The sequence below is a fragment of the Lissotriton vulgaris genome, chromosome 2_1, assembly GCF_964263255.1.
Source record: "Lissotriton vulgaris chromosome 2_1, aLisVul1.2, whole genome shotgun sequence".
Taxonomy (NCBI): domain Eukaryota; kingdom Metazoa; phylum Chordata; class Amphibia; order Caudata; family Salamandridae; genus Lissotriton; species Lissotriton vulgaris.
In genome coordinates this window covers 255762806-255778850 of record NC_141687.1, presented here as the reverse complement: position 1 = coordinate 255778850, position 16045 = coordinate 255762806, and the positions used below count along the sequence as shown (strand labels likewise).

Genomic DNA, 16045 nt, shown 5'->3' with positions numbered 1-16045 from the left:
GGGAACAGAAAATGCTACTTACCAGTATGCATCTGTTCTTGGCATGTAGAGCTGCAGAGTTGCACACGCCCACCCGCCTCCCCGGCTACCCTAGTCTGTTCCAGTATTATCTTAATTAGATGCAAAGTACATGGACATCCTTCCTTTTCTTGCAAAGCTCCATCATTTCCCTAATGGCGAAAAACAATCTGGGGATGGAGCCGATGCCCATGTGCAATGTGGTCCAAAGGAGGAGTCGCCTATCTCGTGACTTCCAAAGAACTTTTCAGGACAACAACAAACTACAGACATCCGGGCCCAACACTAGGTGGCGATCTATGCACAATGTGCAACTCTGCAGCTCTACATGCCAAGAACAGATGCATACGGGTAAGTTGCATTTTCCTTCTGCATCGTAGGAACTTCATTGTTGGTCATAAATGCTTGAATACTCCACGGTGTGTGCGCGGACACTTGAGCGATGAAGTGGTGGTAGTTATCTTCAGGGAAGGGGGAATACCGTCCTTTGACCTATTCTAGGGCAAAAATGCAGAAGCTTTGTGCCCAGGGGAACGGAACCCAATTGATAGTGCCCTTTTGATGAAATGGTCAGCCCTATTTTCCACAGGCTACCTCTGATTACACAAGTAATTGTGAAGTTAAGCAGATCGTGATTAAGGATGATCTTGATAGCACCAGATTGGCAGAGACAGTGGAACTTTGCAAACAAGTGTAGACACTTTTGTACTGGAACCATGTCAGTTGTGTAATAATGTGGGGATAATGCAAAGCAGAAATTAAGATAGCAGCCATGAACCATGAACAACAGTGCCCTCCCACACATTAAAATACTCTGTACTTACAACACAAATGTTACGTTAAACTTTTCATTATTCTTTATTAGTCTGAAGCGGCAATTGAAGCCGATATAATATAAGTGATTCTAATGTGACTGTGAATTACATTTGTCACTTCTATCGTTACCAGCCATGAAGGAAGAGGAAAAATGAGGCCTACAAACTCAATCTCTTGTAATTCAGTGAACTTGTGCTGTTCTGTAGGTGCCTCAGCCTGATTGTAAGTTGAATGTCAAACAACACATAATAGATGTGCAGCTTTAATCGCAAAATGAAATTGCAGTTAAAATTCTATAAGAAAATTGTGGTCACCCCTTATCAAACTTGTTACACTTTCCACAGCCTACGGAATAAAAACAGAAGCTTTGTAGCTACACTTGTAGAGCTTTAAACGTTGGAAATTGTTTTATAGTATTTTAAAGACCCTTCCCACAAAAGCTCTGTATTTGCGCGTTGCTACTTGACTTAATCCCAGATAAGAGTTTCATTAAAATAAAAAAGTTTGAACACTGCACACTTGAAACTGCATTTTTTCTTCTTTATTTGTAAATGCTGCAATCTTTGGTAGCCAAGAAGCATGATTCTAGGCAAATTTTCTTCTTTGTATTTTGACAGTGGAAGTTGAACTGCGGAAGGAAATCAAACGGTTGCAAGAATACAGGATGGCGGGGATCAAAACGTTCATCAGTGAGTGAAGGGGCATTCACATTTCTTTTGGTATACAGTTGTATAACACAGTAGTTCTTAATCTTTGGACTTTATTGAACCCCCACCTAATCCTTACTGGAATCTGGAGACCCTCAGTGAATTATTATTCAGACTGCAGGGAACCCAACTTATTCATTATTAGATTTCGGGGACCCCAGCTTAAGCAATTTTGATGATTTGAACCACAAAATAATACACAAAAATACAGAAACAAGCATTCAGCAAGCAAGTACACAAATGATGTAACATTTTATTTAATTAAAAAACAGGTATTAAATAAAAACTTAATTTTACTGGAAAGTTGGAGTTTTTCTACATTTAAGGGAAGCCACACGTCGTCCATGCTACATTTTGTATCATGCACTTGAAATGCTCTTAGGAATCAATTTGGGCATACCAACTTAATTTTTAACCTCCAATTTCCTTCACATTTATAGGCTTAAAATCTTCAATTTTACTTCTTTATTTATATACACCTTATTATTCTGTTAATATTTAATTTTTTAAGCAGGCGGTGAGTAGGCGTTGCTGCCTCCCATGCGTCACCAACCACAGGTTAAGAACCACTGTAATAACATAAGCAGACTCACTAAAAAGCTATTTTTGTTAAACAAGGACAATAGTAGCAAAATACCTATGTTCAAGCTGTTGTGTGCTCTTTAGTTGTTAAAATGTAAAGGTTTATTTTCCTCTTGTGCCCTCATAACCATTTGTTACCTTGCTCAGAAGTTCCATAAATTTCAGATATATCAGTGTTTTATGTTATAACAGCCTACATCTGGAATGCCTAATGCCACACCATGTATTTCTCCCCGTGGTCTCTTGTATAAATTGTGACCTATCCGAACTTTAGTAAATCTTTATAGAATTCATTTTCTAGACTTGAGGTCTGACTAGAATATTCTAATATTTATTTGCAGACTTGCAAGTGCTTGTATCTTTAGATGTAGCAGGAACATTAGAGTCAAACATTAGAGTCCAATCAGTGAGGTTGGTCCCCAGGCAGGTCATAGTATTGAACAGTTTTAGTTAATGTGCCTAAATCCATAAGGTGCAGTTTTGGTTGAGGAGAAACATTTCTGTTTGCAGTCCCATTTCTGAAATGTATCTTGTTACGCTCTGCCCACAATCTTGAATTTAATGTGTTTTCCAGGATGTATCAACAAGTTTGATCTGGTTGAACACTGTAGGGTGTTAAACCGGACACACACTCTCTGAGAGCACAAGACTCTCTCTAAGAGCACAGGACCTTGCTAGGTATGTTATTGGATTTCAGGTTATATAGAATTCTGTGACCTTCAGTCCGATAGATTTTGTTTGCTTTCCAAGTGCCAAATACTTTTTTCCTCCCATCTGTATAGCAGTATCACCTGCATTCTGTTTTTGCTGCAGAACATCACACTCTTAAAATGTTTTTTTTTAAAACAGAGGCAGACCAGTCCTTCTGGTGTGATGCCTAATATGGACTCCTCTTCAGCCTGATAACAGCAAAAGTAAAAAAAAAAAAAACTAAATTTTCAAGCGCCAAATGCCTGCTTTACAGCTTTGCCAAATAACAGGAGCCTTTACTAAATGTACTACCTGCTGGAGCTAGACAGTAAAGCAAGTATACAAGAGGATCAGCTGCTTGTGGCATGTGTAGCTGTACATACACATGCTCTGCTTACACCTTTCATCTAAGGTTGGACCCAGACATCTGGAACATATTTTTCTTCAAAGAAGTCTTTCGAATCACAAGTTATAGTGACTCCTCCTATGACTGGAAATGTGCATAGGCATCAGCTCAAATATCAGATTGTTTTGTTTTGCTGTCTTGTTTGGTCGTGTATCCACCGAGCTCTGGGTCGACGCCTTGCGGTGTTTGTCGTTCGATGTTCTGTTTGGTTATTACACTCCTATTGGTGAAAACAATAATCAGTCAGACAGTCAGTCAGAATATCTTTATTCGACTTAATTCAAGTCATACAAAGAAAGAAAACATTAAAACAGCACGTTTAAAAAGTATACGTTGCGGTCATAACATTTAAAAACATCTAAATCGATACACATTTTAAATACTATTTACACATAATTAAAAGGTATGTATATATATAAAACAGTGCCTATAATGTAATTTCATACGTATAGTAAACTTTTAGGGCGGAGGTTTGCCAGCAACTTTCGCCCTAGCTGCCGCGACTAAAAAATTTGCAAGACCAAATGCTATGCATGGGTTGGTCATAAGCTGTAGGTAGAGCAGTGCGGGTCTCACCTGTGTGAACCCAGCATTTTTGAGTAAGGGGAGCAAGTGTTTTTTCCTCTGCTCATGAAATAAGCTACAGAACATGATGAAGTGCATAGTGTCCTGCACAGAAAAGTGGTCGCAGCTGCAAGGGGCGGCTAGTTCTGGCTTCTGCCAACCCTTAAAAGAGCCTAGGTGAAAATGAATAAGGTTGAACCTTAGTTTAGTTAATAAAAACCTATGGTAAGGGATAGTTACGAAGTGAAGATAAGGGGCCAATTGAGAATCGCTCATCAATAGAAAGTGAGCCCTAACTGCCGGCTTCTGGAGCTCAACTGCCTCACGGCTTGCTTCCTTCCTTTCTATAAAGGCTTTTTTTGTTTGGACTATGTCGCGGGTCGTGATTTTCTCAGGGGAACGGAAAAGTTCTGGGCGACCCAGGTCTGAGAATGATTTACTTAGATAGGCCAGCCAAGGAATTTTGCTCTGATTGTCCAGTGATAGGACGTCCCTCAGGATTTTATGGTTCAGAGGTAAGTCAGCATTTAACCACATTTTCAGCCACAGGATCAGGGGTGCAACACTTAATAGGTCCGACAGATATGGCAACCCAACCTCCTTGTGAATGGAATAGGTGGGGGTTGATTGGGGGACAGAGAGAAGGGATCTTATGAATCTGTTTTCTGCTCTCTGAATGGGGTCGAGGTTTACATAACCCCACAGAGGAGATCCATAAGATGCGATGGCAACAGGCTTACTTTTGTATATCTTCAACAACGCTTCCATTGGCCTGGCACCCAATTTGCCAGCAAAGCCCAGGAGTGCGGAGGAAGATCTAATTACTGCCAACCTCTTTGCATTTATCTGTGGGCCCCAAGTACATTTTTGATCGAACAGCACTCCCAGATAGGGAAATGTGGTTACCTCGGACACAGGGGTCCCCCTGCAAAAGAATGATTTGTGTCTTCTCTTTGCGCCCTCTATACCCATGACCATGGTGTGGGATTTAGATGCGTTAACCTTTAGATCCAGATTTTCCATAAAGGAACCAAAGGCATCAAGAAGAATCTGCAGGCCAACACCCGTACGGGCTATCAACACGGCATCGTCCGCGTACAGGAGTGCCGGGATGTGGGTGTCTCCTGCGCGCGGTACGTCCGTGCCCCTGCCCCTCAGGTGTGCCCCCAAGCCGTTAATATAAATGGTGAAAAGCGTAGGGGCCAGGATGCAGCCTTGGCGTACTCCTTTGAGGGATTTAAATGAGGAGGTACACCTACCATTGTTGGACACTCGGACAGCTGCGAAAAGCTCCTGATGTAACGAGGCCATATACATGACTAGGGCTTCGTCAATTCCCATATCTAACAAAATCGACCATAATTTGGACCTATTGACGAGGTCGAAGGCCGACGAAAGGTCCATAAAGGCCAGAAAAACTGAGCCCTCCTTAGCCATTGTATACTTAGATATGAGTAAATACAAATTAATGCATTGCTCGATCGTGCCTTTACTCTCTCTAAAGCCATATTGTAGGTCGCACAGCCCGCCACATCCCTCAACGTTCTCCCTCAATCTTACTAAAAGAACTTTCCCCAAAATTTTTACGGTGGAGTCCAACAGAGATATGGGCCTATAAAATGCTGGGTCGTCCCTCTGGCCTTTGTTTTTATAAATGGGAACGATAATAGAGTTAGCCCATGAGGCGGGTGCTGCGTTGGAGTTTACTGCATTAAACACGTTAGACAACACTCTCGACCACATTTTAGGGGAGAACATAAAAAAGTCGGCCGGGACTCCGTCCGGGCCCGGAGCCTTATGTTTGGTGGTTTCCATAAGCGCCTTTTCTACTTCTTGGGGATTAAAAACAATGGGGTTACCATTCCCATAAGAAGGTAAGCGACTATTAATGTCCTCTACGGCTGCGTTGCCCCCATACACATTTTTAAAAAAGGATAGCCATTTTTCCTCAGTGATCACACAGTCCATTGGTAAATTATCATCTTCCGAAAAAAGGGGGTGCTTGATGATTTCCCAGAATCTTCTGCTGTCCTTAAGCACTGACGCTGAGAGGAGTTCCTCCCATGTTTCGCGCTTAATGGAGTCTTTGCGGCTCTTTACTGCTGACTTATAGATTTTCCTTAGACTCGCAATTTCCTCTTTTGGTCTTGGAACAATTTTAAGAGCCGCCAACAGATTTCTGTGGGCCTTCGAACATGCAGCGTCGAACCAGCGCTTGTGAACTTGAGTTCCCGAAATCGGTTTAGCTATAAGATCATTCGAAACCTGTGCGCATATTTCCTCGTAGGCTGAAACCAATAGGCTCCCTTGAGTATCAGGATTCTGACACAACTCAGTCTGCATTTTAATCTTAGGGAAGCATTTTTTGTAAAAGATTTCCGGGATCACCTTTGCCCATTTTATTCTTCTATCTTGGTCTGTAGTCCTCAAAGAGGAGGCTGAATTTACGATTGATGGTGCTGTACCCATCTTGCTGCCCCACGCCACTTCAAGAAGCACTGGGTTGTGGTCACTGAAGTGGGTTGCCACCGTCCTGTATGCCGTGATAAAAGATAGAATACCAAGAGAAACGAAAATATAGTCTATCACAGAACCATGCTGGCTACCGTTAAAAGTTGGCGTTCTAGCACCAAAATTGGGTTCATAAAGGTTATAATTAGCCAGTAGGTCTTCAAGCTCCTGTCCCTCTGTGGTATGTTCGAAATGGGGCGCAACCAAGGCAACGTCCTCATCATCACATGCTACTCTTCCCTTACAGGTTGAATTACATAAATGAATGTTAAAATCACCTAGTAAAACTAACTCAAATACAAAAGAGATATTCTGTAGGACTGAATTTAAAATGCTATCTAAATTAGCGATATTTCGGCCATTATAAGCGCAGTTACTTGAATTATAGAAGTTGACATATAAGGTCCTACTAGTTTTATTGATAACCCTTTCAACGATCAATATATTATCAGATTCAGACCTGATCTGTCTATAACTTCCTTTTAGATCCACGGAGAATAAGAGCACCAGGCCGCCTTTGGCTCTACCCATTCTACTAGGAACAGCAGAAGTTGCAAAACTGGTGTACCCATCCCACCAGATATTGCTGGAAGTGTCCCATGTTTCTTGCAGCGCGATGATGTGGTACTTTGAAATAAATCTACACCATACTGGGTCCTGGCGTTTGGTGCTTAGGCCTGCCACATTCCAACTTAAAATCCTACATGACTCCCTAATAGTCATAGGTTCACTGCCACTCTCAGTCACCTTCCTCAGGAACTTGTGCTGATGTGGCCCTAGTAGAATTCACATGACAGCGATGCTGTGTCGTCCCGCTGATAGTGCCCACATCAGGAGCAACGTCTGACCCAAATGAAAGTGTTTGCTGACCACGAGTGATGGGTATATGTGGCTCTATGACTGCATTAGGCTTGTAGGAGCTTTGGAGATCGTCGATGTTTTGGCCCCCTTTGCGTGGGTTCGAATTAATTGGTCCAGAATTGTTTGGGTTAGATCTTGATGCAAGTCAATCACAGGTGTTAAGGTCCGAAAAGGGGCCAAACCTATTGCCTGTGGTGAAGCCCCAAGCAGAAGGAGTGGCTGGGTGGGTCTGAACAGCATGAGCTTGATTCCACTGGTGATGTGGGGTGATTGGGTGGCCCATGGCCGGATCCATTCTGTGCCACCGTGTTGGCCTGATACCCCGTGCACTGTATTCGTAACCGGGTTCGCCGTTCATCCACCCGTTAAGTCCGAGCACGTGCGGGAGAGCCGGGGGGATGAGCCGCTCGTATGGGTAATTGGTTCTTCCTGGCAGTTGCTGCGATGCAGGCAGAAACCGATCGCTAGTAAATCGGGAGCCCATTGCCCCTCCCCAGCTGCTATTGTTCCTATACTTTGTTGGCCTGTTAGTAGTGGCTAAAGTAGCAGATTGGTTCTCGTTGTTAAAAAATCTGAGTGTTAACGGGACTATGGATCCATTACGCCGTTGAGGCGGAAAGAGATTGGTCAGGATTTCGGGGAGAACATCTGCGTTAGTGAAGTTTATAATGACGCAGTCTCCCTGGAACTTTTTCGGCTTGTTGCCAATCCAAGGTACCCTCCTGGTCGAAACTATATCACCTGCCAATTTATCAAACCCTTCTTGCGCCATGTAAATGTTGTTAGAAAGCCAATGTAAGGCTTTGTCCTTGAGATCCTGGTTGGACTCTGTTTTATCTTGTGACAAGACAGGAACGTTGGCCAATACCAAGACTAGCGGTAAGGCTTCCGCTATAAACTGGACCGGGCTAGCCTCTTGGTTACATGCAGCTGTTGCGTCAGTAGTGGTGGCGTGAGAGCCCCCAGTTGCCGCACTCTGATTCGGGGCTATTGATGTTAAGGATGGGGGTGGGTGTGGCAAGTCTGATTGAATGGGCTGCGCACTACTATCAGTAGAGGGAACATCCTCATCCGTAGATATTAAATCTGCGACGAGGGTTGAAAGGTTCTCTAGTTCCTTAGCCAAGTTACCATAAACCCCTCCCAATTTCTTAACTTCGGCGGTCAATTTGTCCACTTTCCCGATCAGAGGCTTTATAATAGTTTTGATCTTGATATCCATCATTTCTTGGATCCTGTTGAAGAGATCATCATCAGATATGCGCCTAGACTCGAGATCTAACTCATGGTCTGTGAGGTTACCCGTCCTTCTGAAGGGTGGGGTGGCTGGCTTCTTCCTCCCCTGTTGTTTCCCCCCTCTCTTGGCTGCTATTTTCCTACATGCTCTAACAGCGCGATTAGGGGGAGACTGGAGCTGAGGGGCCTCGTCTATGACGTCTGTCTGGATGCTTGTCTCGGTGGAGGCGTCGTCAGCTAAATCTATAAGATCAGCACTGTCCTTGGCAGAAGTCGAGTTTTCAGTGGCTTCAATGTGATTGATCGGAGAGTTAGGGCCAGAATCTGCAGCAATTGACTGTGCGTTTCCTATCAGGGAATCGGACATTGCTGTGCTTGTGGACGGGCTATCTGCAAGCAGCACTGGCGATTGGCTTAGGCCCAGAGATTGCCTTCTCTTGCTGTTGATGCTGGTTACCACTTGCACTAGATATGAATCAAGGGTATTTACAGCCTCGGCAGATTGAGGAACCAATTTTTTGCCCATATTTTAGGTTAATGTTTGTAGGGTCAAAAACTCGCGCTGTCGGCTAGACTATGGCCGGATGACTTGCTGGTCTTGGCGGGTAATGCTGTGTAAGGTGACCGACTAGAGGGAATTGACTAGCAACTGTGTTGTTGGACGAAATTTACTCCCAAAGTAAGGAACCAAACAGCCGTACCTCAAGCCCACGTGGTCGTCTTCAGAGGGGTGGCCTAGCCTGGCCTTGTCGCGCCTCGGAGGGCCTCAGAGGGCCCGCCCTTTGCCCGGGCTTCGCCCGGGCGTCCCGCTCGCGTCCCGCGACGCGGGTGGCTTGCTTCCTTTGAAGCCCCTCCTGTCGCGTTGAGCGCGTCAGGGAACGCGCCGCCGCAAAGGCTCACGGGAACTGTAGTCCCGGAGCGGCGGCGCGACTGGCGGCAGAGAAGTGCTGCTGGCGCTGGACCAAGGATGTTAGGCTGGGACTGGTCTCCTCGTGGCTCTCTCTCCTGTGCCCCCACAAAAGGTAAGCCTCTTACTGCTCCGGTACTCGTCTGGTCAGGACCCCCTGCTCCGCCGAGGGCTTGCTTCCTTTGAAGCCCCTCCTGTCGCGTTGAGCGCGTCAGGGAACGCGCTGCCGCAAAGGCTCACGGGAACTGTAGTCCCGGAGCGGCGGCGCGACTGGCGGCAGAGAAGTGCTGCTGGCGCTGGACCAAGGATGTTAGGCTGGGACTGGTCTCCTCGTGGCTCTCTCTCCTGTGCCCCCACAAAAGGTAAGCCTCTTACTGCTCCGGTACTCGTCTGGTCAGGACCCCCAACAATAATCAATTCAAGTACCTTTCCTTCTCCTCGTGACTTTCATTGAGCTTGGCGACTGAGTAGTCTTCATTGCCTCTCTTGAGGCCAGTTCCCGTCCTGGGGCTTTCAACTCTGTTTTTCTCATCAAGAATGTGGACTCTGTAATGGAAGGTTCTCCTTTCCAGTACTGTCCACAGTGTTGTGCGAATAACCCCTGGACAGACCTTCATCATGTCTGCCACCCTGGTCTGCCTCCGGAGCATGACGAAGCCTCTTGCCTCTCCTTCTCCTTAAAAAGACCCTTTGGTACCGATGAGATCAACACACCATTGAGCAGCAACAGGAAGACAACCCTGAGGACCTATTTGGCGACCTCTACATCGAGTGGGAACCAGAGCTGGGTCCTCTGGTGAGCATGCCCCTCAGTTTAGCCCCGATCCAAGCTCTTACTCAGAATCCAAGACTGACGAGCCGCTGGTCCAGGAGATGCAACTATGAGAGACGCTGACTGAGTATGACATCACTTAATCCACCACCTCCTCAACACGAACGCAGTCCGAAAACCACCACCAAGGGGTGCAGCATCGAGTCCCTATACCCAGCATCCGGCTTCCGATCCGCCTTTGCCTGAATGCTATGGTTGGCACCAACAAGTCCTCGGCTCCGACTCAGTCAGCCAACAGCATTTACAAGACTGGACCTCCTGCGCCGACAACACCTTTGGCACTGAAATCTCCCTCGAAGCCTTCTCCGGCACCAGAAACTCCATCATCGCTGAAAACTCCTTCTGAAGCAAAGGCCAAAAAGACTCCTTCCGTGCTGAGGCATTCGATGCCCAAACCTCTGTCAAATCTAACAGGGCTTATAGCCCATGGCTAATCACCCGTGACGGTATGCCGGCGCTGATAACCTGCCTGCTGAGGAAGGGTACAGTTGAACTGCAAGTTCTTGAGTCCCTTTCTGAATTCGAATAGAGAGGATTAGGTCCAGAAGTGAAGGGGGACGTTGTAGAAACTACTTAACAGCGAGGTAGGAGAAGAAGCGCCCTCCACTGTTGCTTTGGCGGATGCGGGGAGTAGAGCGCAGGTGTCTGGAGGGTTGGTGGTAGTTTAATTGGTGGTTGATGTATGCTGGTCCTTGGTTTTGTAGCACTTTCTAGGTGTGTACCAGCATTTTGAATTGTTCTCTTTTGAGTGGGGAGCAAGTGGAGCTTCTTGAGGTGGGAGGTGTTGTGGCTTGGCTTAGGGTGGTCAAGGATAAGTCTGGCCGCTGAATTCTGTATGGTTTGCAGTCTCTTCAAGAGGTGCGAGGGGATTCCTACGCAGAGTGTGTTGCCATAACCCAGCCGGCTGGTGACTAGGACCTCAGTGACAGTTCGTCTGGTGTTGACTGGGAGACATTTGAAGGTCTTACTAAGCATGCAAAGACTGAGGAAGCAGGCTGAGGAGACCACGTTGTTCTGTGTTTTGATGGTGAGCTTCATGGTTATGCAGAGGTTACGGGCATTGTCTGTCGGAGTGGGTGAGGGTCCTAGTTCAGAATGCCACCAGGTGTCGCTTTATGGGGAGGTGTGGTTCCTGAAGATGAGCACCTCTGTTTTGTCTGTGTTGAGTTTCAGGCAGTTGTCTTTCATCCAGTCGGTGACACTCGTCATGCCCTTGCGGAAATTGCCCATTAAGATGGAAGGGCTTCTGATAGAGATAGAATGAGCTGGGTGTTGTCGGCATTGGGTTTGATGTTAAGTCCGTGGGTTCTGACCATGTTGGCCAAGGGTGTCATGTAGGTGTTGAACAGTGAAGGGCTGAGGGAAGAGCCTTGAGGGACGCCACAGATGTTCTTTGGTTCCAAGGTGAAAGGTGGTAGGTGGATTCTCTGGGTTCTTCCGGTGAGGAATGAGACGCTCCATTAGAGGACGTTTCCTTGGATTCTGATTTGGTGAAGTCTCTTGATAAGGGTATGGTGGGATACGGTGTTGAAAGCTGCTGAGAGGTCGAGGAGGATCAAGGCCTCTGTTTCTCCCTAGTCAAGGAGGGTTCTGATGTAGTCTGTGGCAGTGGTAAGGGGGGTTGGTTTGTGCGGAATCCGGATTGGGAGGTGTCCAGAAGATGATTGTTCTCAATGTGTTCTGTGAGTTGGCGGTTGGTGGCCTTTATGAGGTCATTGGTGAGAAAGGGGAGCATAGAGATGGGACTGTAGTTCTTGAGTTTGCTGGGGTCGACAAATGGTTTGTTGAGAAGTGGTGTGACCTTGGCCACCTTCCCTGAAGAATGGAAACATGCTGTCGGGATGGATGCATTTTATTTATTTATTTATGTTACTTAATATAGCGCGCAACTCACTCCTGAAGGAGTATCTTGGCGCTGTACTAATCAAGTAGCTGGGACATTCTAAAACAACAACGTTTTTAACATCTTCTATAAATTTGTAAAATCTGGGCAGGTACGGACATAAAGAGAGAGTTAATTCTAATGATGAGGAGCCGTAAATGAAAAAGATCTGACCCTGAATCTTGCATTGCGAATACGTGGAGTCTCCAAGAGCACTTTGTTTGAGGACCTTGGCTTTCTGGAGGGCTGATAGTAGATAAGATGCGAGTGCACATAGACCAGAAAGGCCTTGTACATTGCCTTATGCGACAAGCAGCAAAGTTTGAAAACTGCCCATTTTCTGACGGGCAGTGCAATTTTCTTGAAATCGGGGTAGAAGGCAAACATGTCAGTAAGTCGCAAATCAACTGAGCAGCTATGTTCTGTGCTACCTGTAGCTTGGTCACTAGGGTATCATTTACTGTTACCAATAAACCATTTCCATTGTCAAGGCGACTAGTTATAGGAGCCTGGATGAGGGTTTTTCTGGATATGTCTGAAAGATAAGCAAATGTTTTTTTAAAGAGTTTTATTGTAGCAAAGGAAGTGCCACATGAGGCATTGACTTGGTCTTTCATCGACGGATAGATCTGTTTTACTCCAAGATTTTCCACCACGTGCTTAGGTGCAGGCGCAGGACCAAGTTCCGGTTGTACCAGTCCAACGACAATATCTCATTGGCTGTACTAAATAACATGATCTCTGTAGCATCGATTTAAAGTTGGAGTCAATTAGTTTTCATCCAGGAAGCAATTTCCCTCATGCAACCCACAAATGTAGCTTTCACTTTATCTGAATCCAGGCCAGAGGAGATGAGTTGTGCATCATCTGCATATGACACGTCTCCACACTGCACGATCTGAGCTAGCGGTGCTACATAGATGTTAAACTGTGTTGGGCTCAGGCACACACCCCTGGGAATCCCGTTGTTGGTATACACTGTTCTGGACGAACTTCAAAGGGCCAAGGCAAACATTTTGCATGTGGTTATCCAGAAAGTCCCTCAGCCAGTGTAGGGCTCTGCCATGGAGACCTGCCTCTTGTAATCTGCAGATGAGAATGGCATGTGATACTGTGTCAAAGGCCGTAGCTAGATCCAGTAACTCTTAACATGACCGGCGTTCCTGCATCCAAAGAGGTTCTGATGTGATCAGTGACTGCCAGCAAAGCAGTCTCGGTATTGTGTAACTTTCTGAAACCCAACTGTGAGGGGTCTAGGATCTTATGCTCTTCTAGAAAGATTATGAACTGTTTATTGATATAGCTTTCTAGAGCCTTTGCAAGCAGAGGTAACAGTGAGATTAGTCTGTAGTTTGAAAGGACATTGGGATTTGCTGAGGGTTTTTAGGTCTCGCGCCTAGCATGGCAGTGCACAGCATTGCTCGCACAGAGCGAGACCTCTTGTAAGGGGGTTTTGAAAGCTGACCACACGCTCGTGCGTGTGATCAGGCTTTCGCCGGCAGGCATTGGCTTTCGCGTGTTTTTTTTTTTTTAAAAGGCACGCGATTGGGTAAAGGCGGGCGCATGTCTCGCCTATGCAACGCCCATTCCCGTCGAGTCTAGCACGCGCAGTAGAGCGCTTTCGCCTCGCTGCCGCGCTCCCTTCTCCCGCTCCTCTTTGGTGCGCGCGTACCACTGGGTTATAGAAGGCAAGCTCCCTTTAAGCTAGTTGAACAGGAAGCGACCATGCTGCCACAATGAACCCGTTTTCAGGTCATCCTTCTTCAGCGGAGTCGAAAGCGGTAGCGGCTGATTTAAAATTGTGCCACTTCTAAGATCGTGGAACCTCGGCATGAGCAAAGGTGTAGTTTCGGGGTGGTATGTATAATTACGGGGTTGCTGTCATCTTAATTGATTATTGCCTGCTTGTATCACTGCTGAAATTGTAGCAATGGTAGAATTACTCACTTCATATCGCTTGTAGAGAGACTAGCGATTGGAGGATTGATATGTATTTATCCCGTCCGGGGCAATCTCGTTGTATCTTTAGTTTAGGCCCACCACATTACAAGTATAGAGGCGACCATGCTGTAGGCCGAAGAGAGCCTGTTTCTTGGTTGCATTGTTCCTGCAGAGTGGAGGCATCAGGGGTCGATTTTGCAGCCTGTGCCGCTTTCCCCAGCTGCTCCGGAGCACTTTTCTATGTAGTTGGAGTGTGCTTTCTACATCTGGCTCATTTCGGGAATGATGATGCGGGACTGAGGAGACAGAGCTAGAGCTCAGGGGACCGTTTTCCTCTGTGCCAGGCCACGCCCCCATGCAGTTTTTAATTGTGATTGAATGTGTAAGTTACTGTTTCAGTCTGTCGGTACAATCCAGTGTTACTGTGTTGGATATTCTGGTTAGAATGCCAATAATACATTCAAGGTAAGTAGCCACGTTTCTTAAAGTTGTAGTCTAAGATGGGCGAAACTTTTACCTCCAAAATTTACAAGGAAGGTGGAAATCTGTTGTTGGTGTCAGGAAACTCTGACAGCAATTATAAGTTGCGTGACCCTAATTTGATCAAAACGGGTCCTTTATCTCTAGTGTTCTTTTGCCACTGTACTAGGGATCATGAAACTGGTGACCAAGTATGCATTTTAGCCTTTGTTGCATTTGCATTCCAGAATTAAAAGGAATAACCTGCCATGTGCCTTGAGATCTCAGCGTGACTATTCTTACTAGAATGCGTTTCCGCAAACAAAGAGCAGGAGGCCGAAGCTTTGCTGCCCTTGACCCTCTCTGTGGAATTCCCTTCCAATGGAATTTCGCCATGAGCCGAACTACCTAGGATTCAGAAAAATCCTGAAACCGTAGCAATTCAACAGATTTCCCATGAAGGACGGCTCTCTTCTAATTCACCTGCCTCCTGTCCCTCTCAGCGCCATGAAACTCCTGGGTGAACGAGCTCTAGATAAATTCTTCTAACATAACATTAGCACGTGTGCCATTTTAGGGTCGACATATGCAGTATTAAATTTCACTTGTCATGCTTGGACCAAGTCAAAGGTGAGCTCATAAGCACATCTTGCGGACAGTTTCTAAATAGGGCATTGATTGGTGGCGGAGAAACTTGTGGGGATCTCAAAATGCCGTTGGTAGCCTTGCATCAATATTTTGGTAATTTTTTGATCACCCCTCTAGACACAGATTTTGTGGCAGCTATTTGTGGTGATGAAAAATGGCATATTGAGTTTTAGTTCAGAAGAGTAATTGACCATCCTACATTAAGAAAACCAGAGTAAGATGTTTTAAATTTTTACTTCTTGTTGCTTTCTTTACTTTTAAGTTGCTCACGTGATGATCGGATTCTCTTGGCATTAAATAAACGTCTGGTCACACCATACCCTATACCCAGTAACACCCACACAAGTGAGGTATCATTTTAACCGGGAGAACAAGGGGAACGCTGGGTAGTAGGTAATTTGTGCCGGCACGGAGATCCCACAAACAAATGTATGGAAAAGTGGTTTTTAGGTCGAGCCTTTACCATTCCGCAGGAATGGGAAATGGGGAGAATTCAAGTCGGCTATTTTCTCTTCAAACCAAAGGGCTTTCAGCCGCGGTTTTCTTGCAGTGCCCGTGAACCACGTGATAACATGCACGCGCATTCAGGGCCAGCCAGCCCAGCACATCAAAGGGCTTCTCCTCCCCTAATTATTCATGGCCGGCCGCAGGCCGGCCGTACTTTCAGTTTCCCCAGAACGGCTAATTAGGGGAGGAGAAGCCCTTTGATGTGCTTCACACCAATGCGCCTCAGTCATTCCTCTTCTTTGTATTTGCTTCCAGACTCCGATCTGCTCATGTGCACAAGACGCTTTACACATTACACTCATCTGCCTGAAGTGGGAGTTTTAAACAAGCAAAGCTGGTCCTTCTGTACTTGCAGTTTCACTTCTAATGTGTGTTGTTATTTATCATGATTTTTAGCTGAGGTGTATCACGCTTGTTCATGAGTTTGATCTCTTCATACTGTCAAATGTTTTCTAAGTTGTTTTTGATTGTCTTACCA

The 16045-nt window shown here is 45.8% G+C and overlaps 1 protein-coding gene across 2 annotated transcripts in view; it reads left to right on the top strand.

Annotated features, from left to right (window-relative positions):
* TADA2A (transcriptional adaptor 2A) overlaps positions 1-16045 on the top strand; it is a 279922-nt gene that overhangs the window by 197332 nt on the left and 66545 nt on the right. For both annotated transcript variants that reach the window (XM_086954889.1, XM_086954888.1), the window contains exon 11: positions 1452-1523. In XM_086954889.1, the coding sequence (XP_086811015.1) occupies positions 1452-1523 (72 nt within the window). The remainder of the gene's footprint in view (positions 1-1451; positions 1524-16045) is intronic.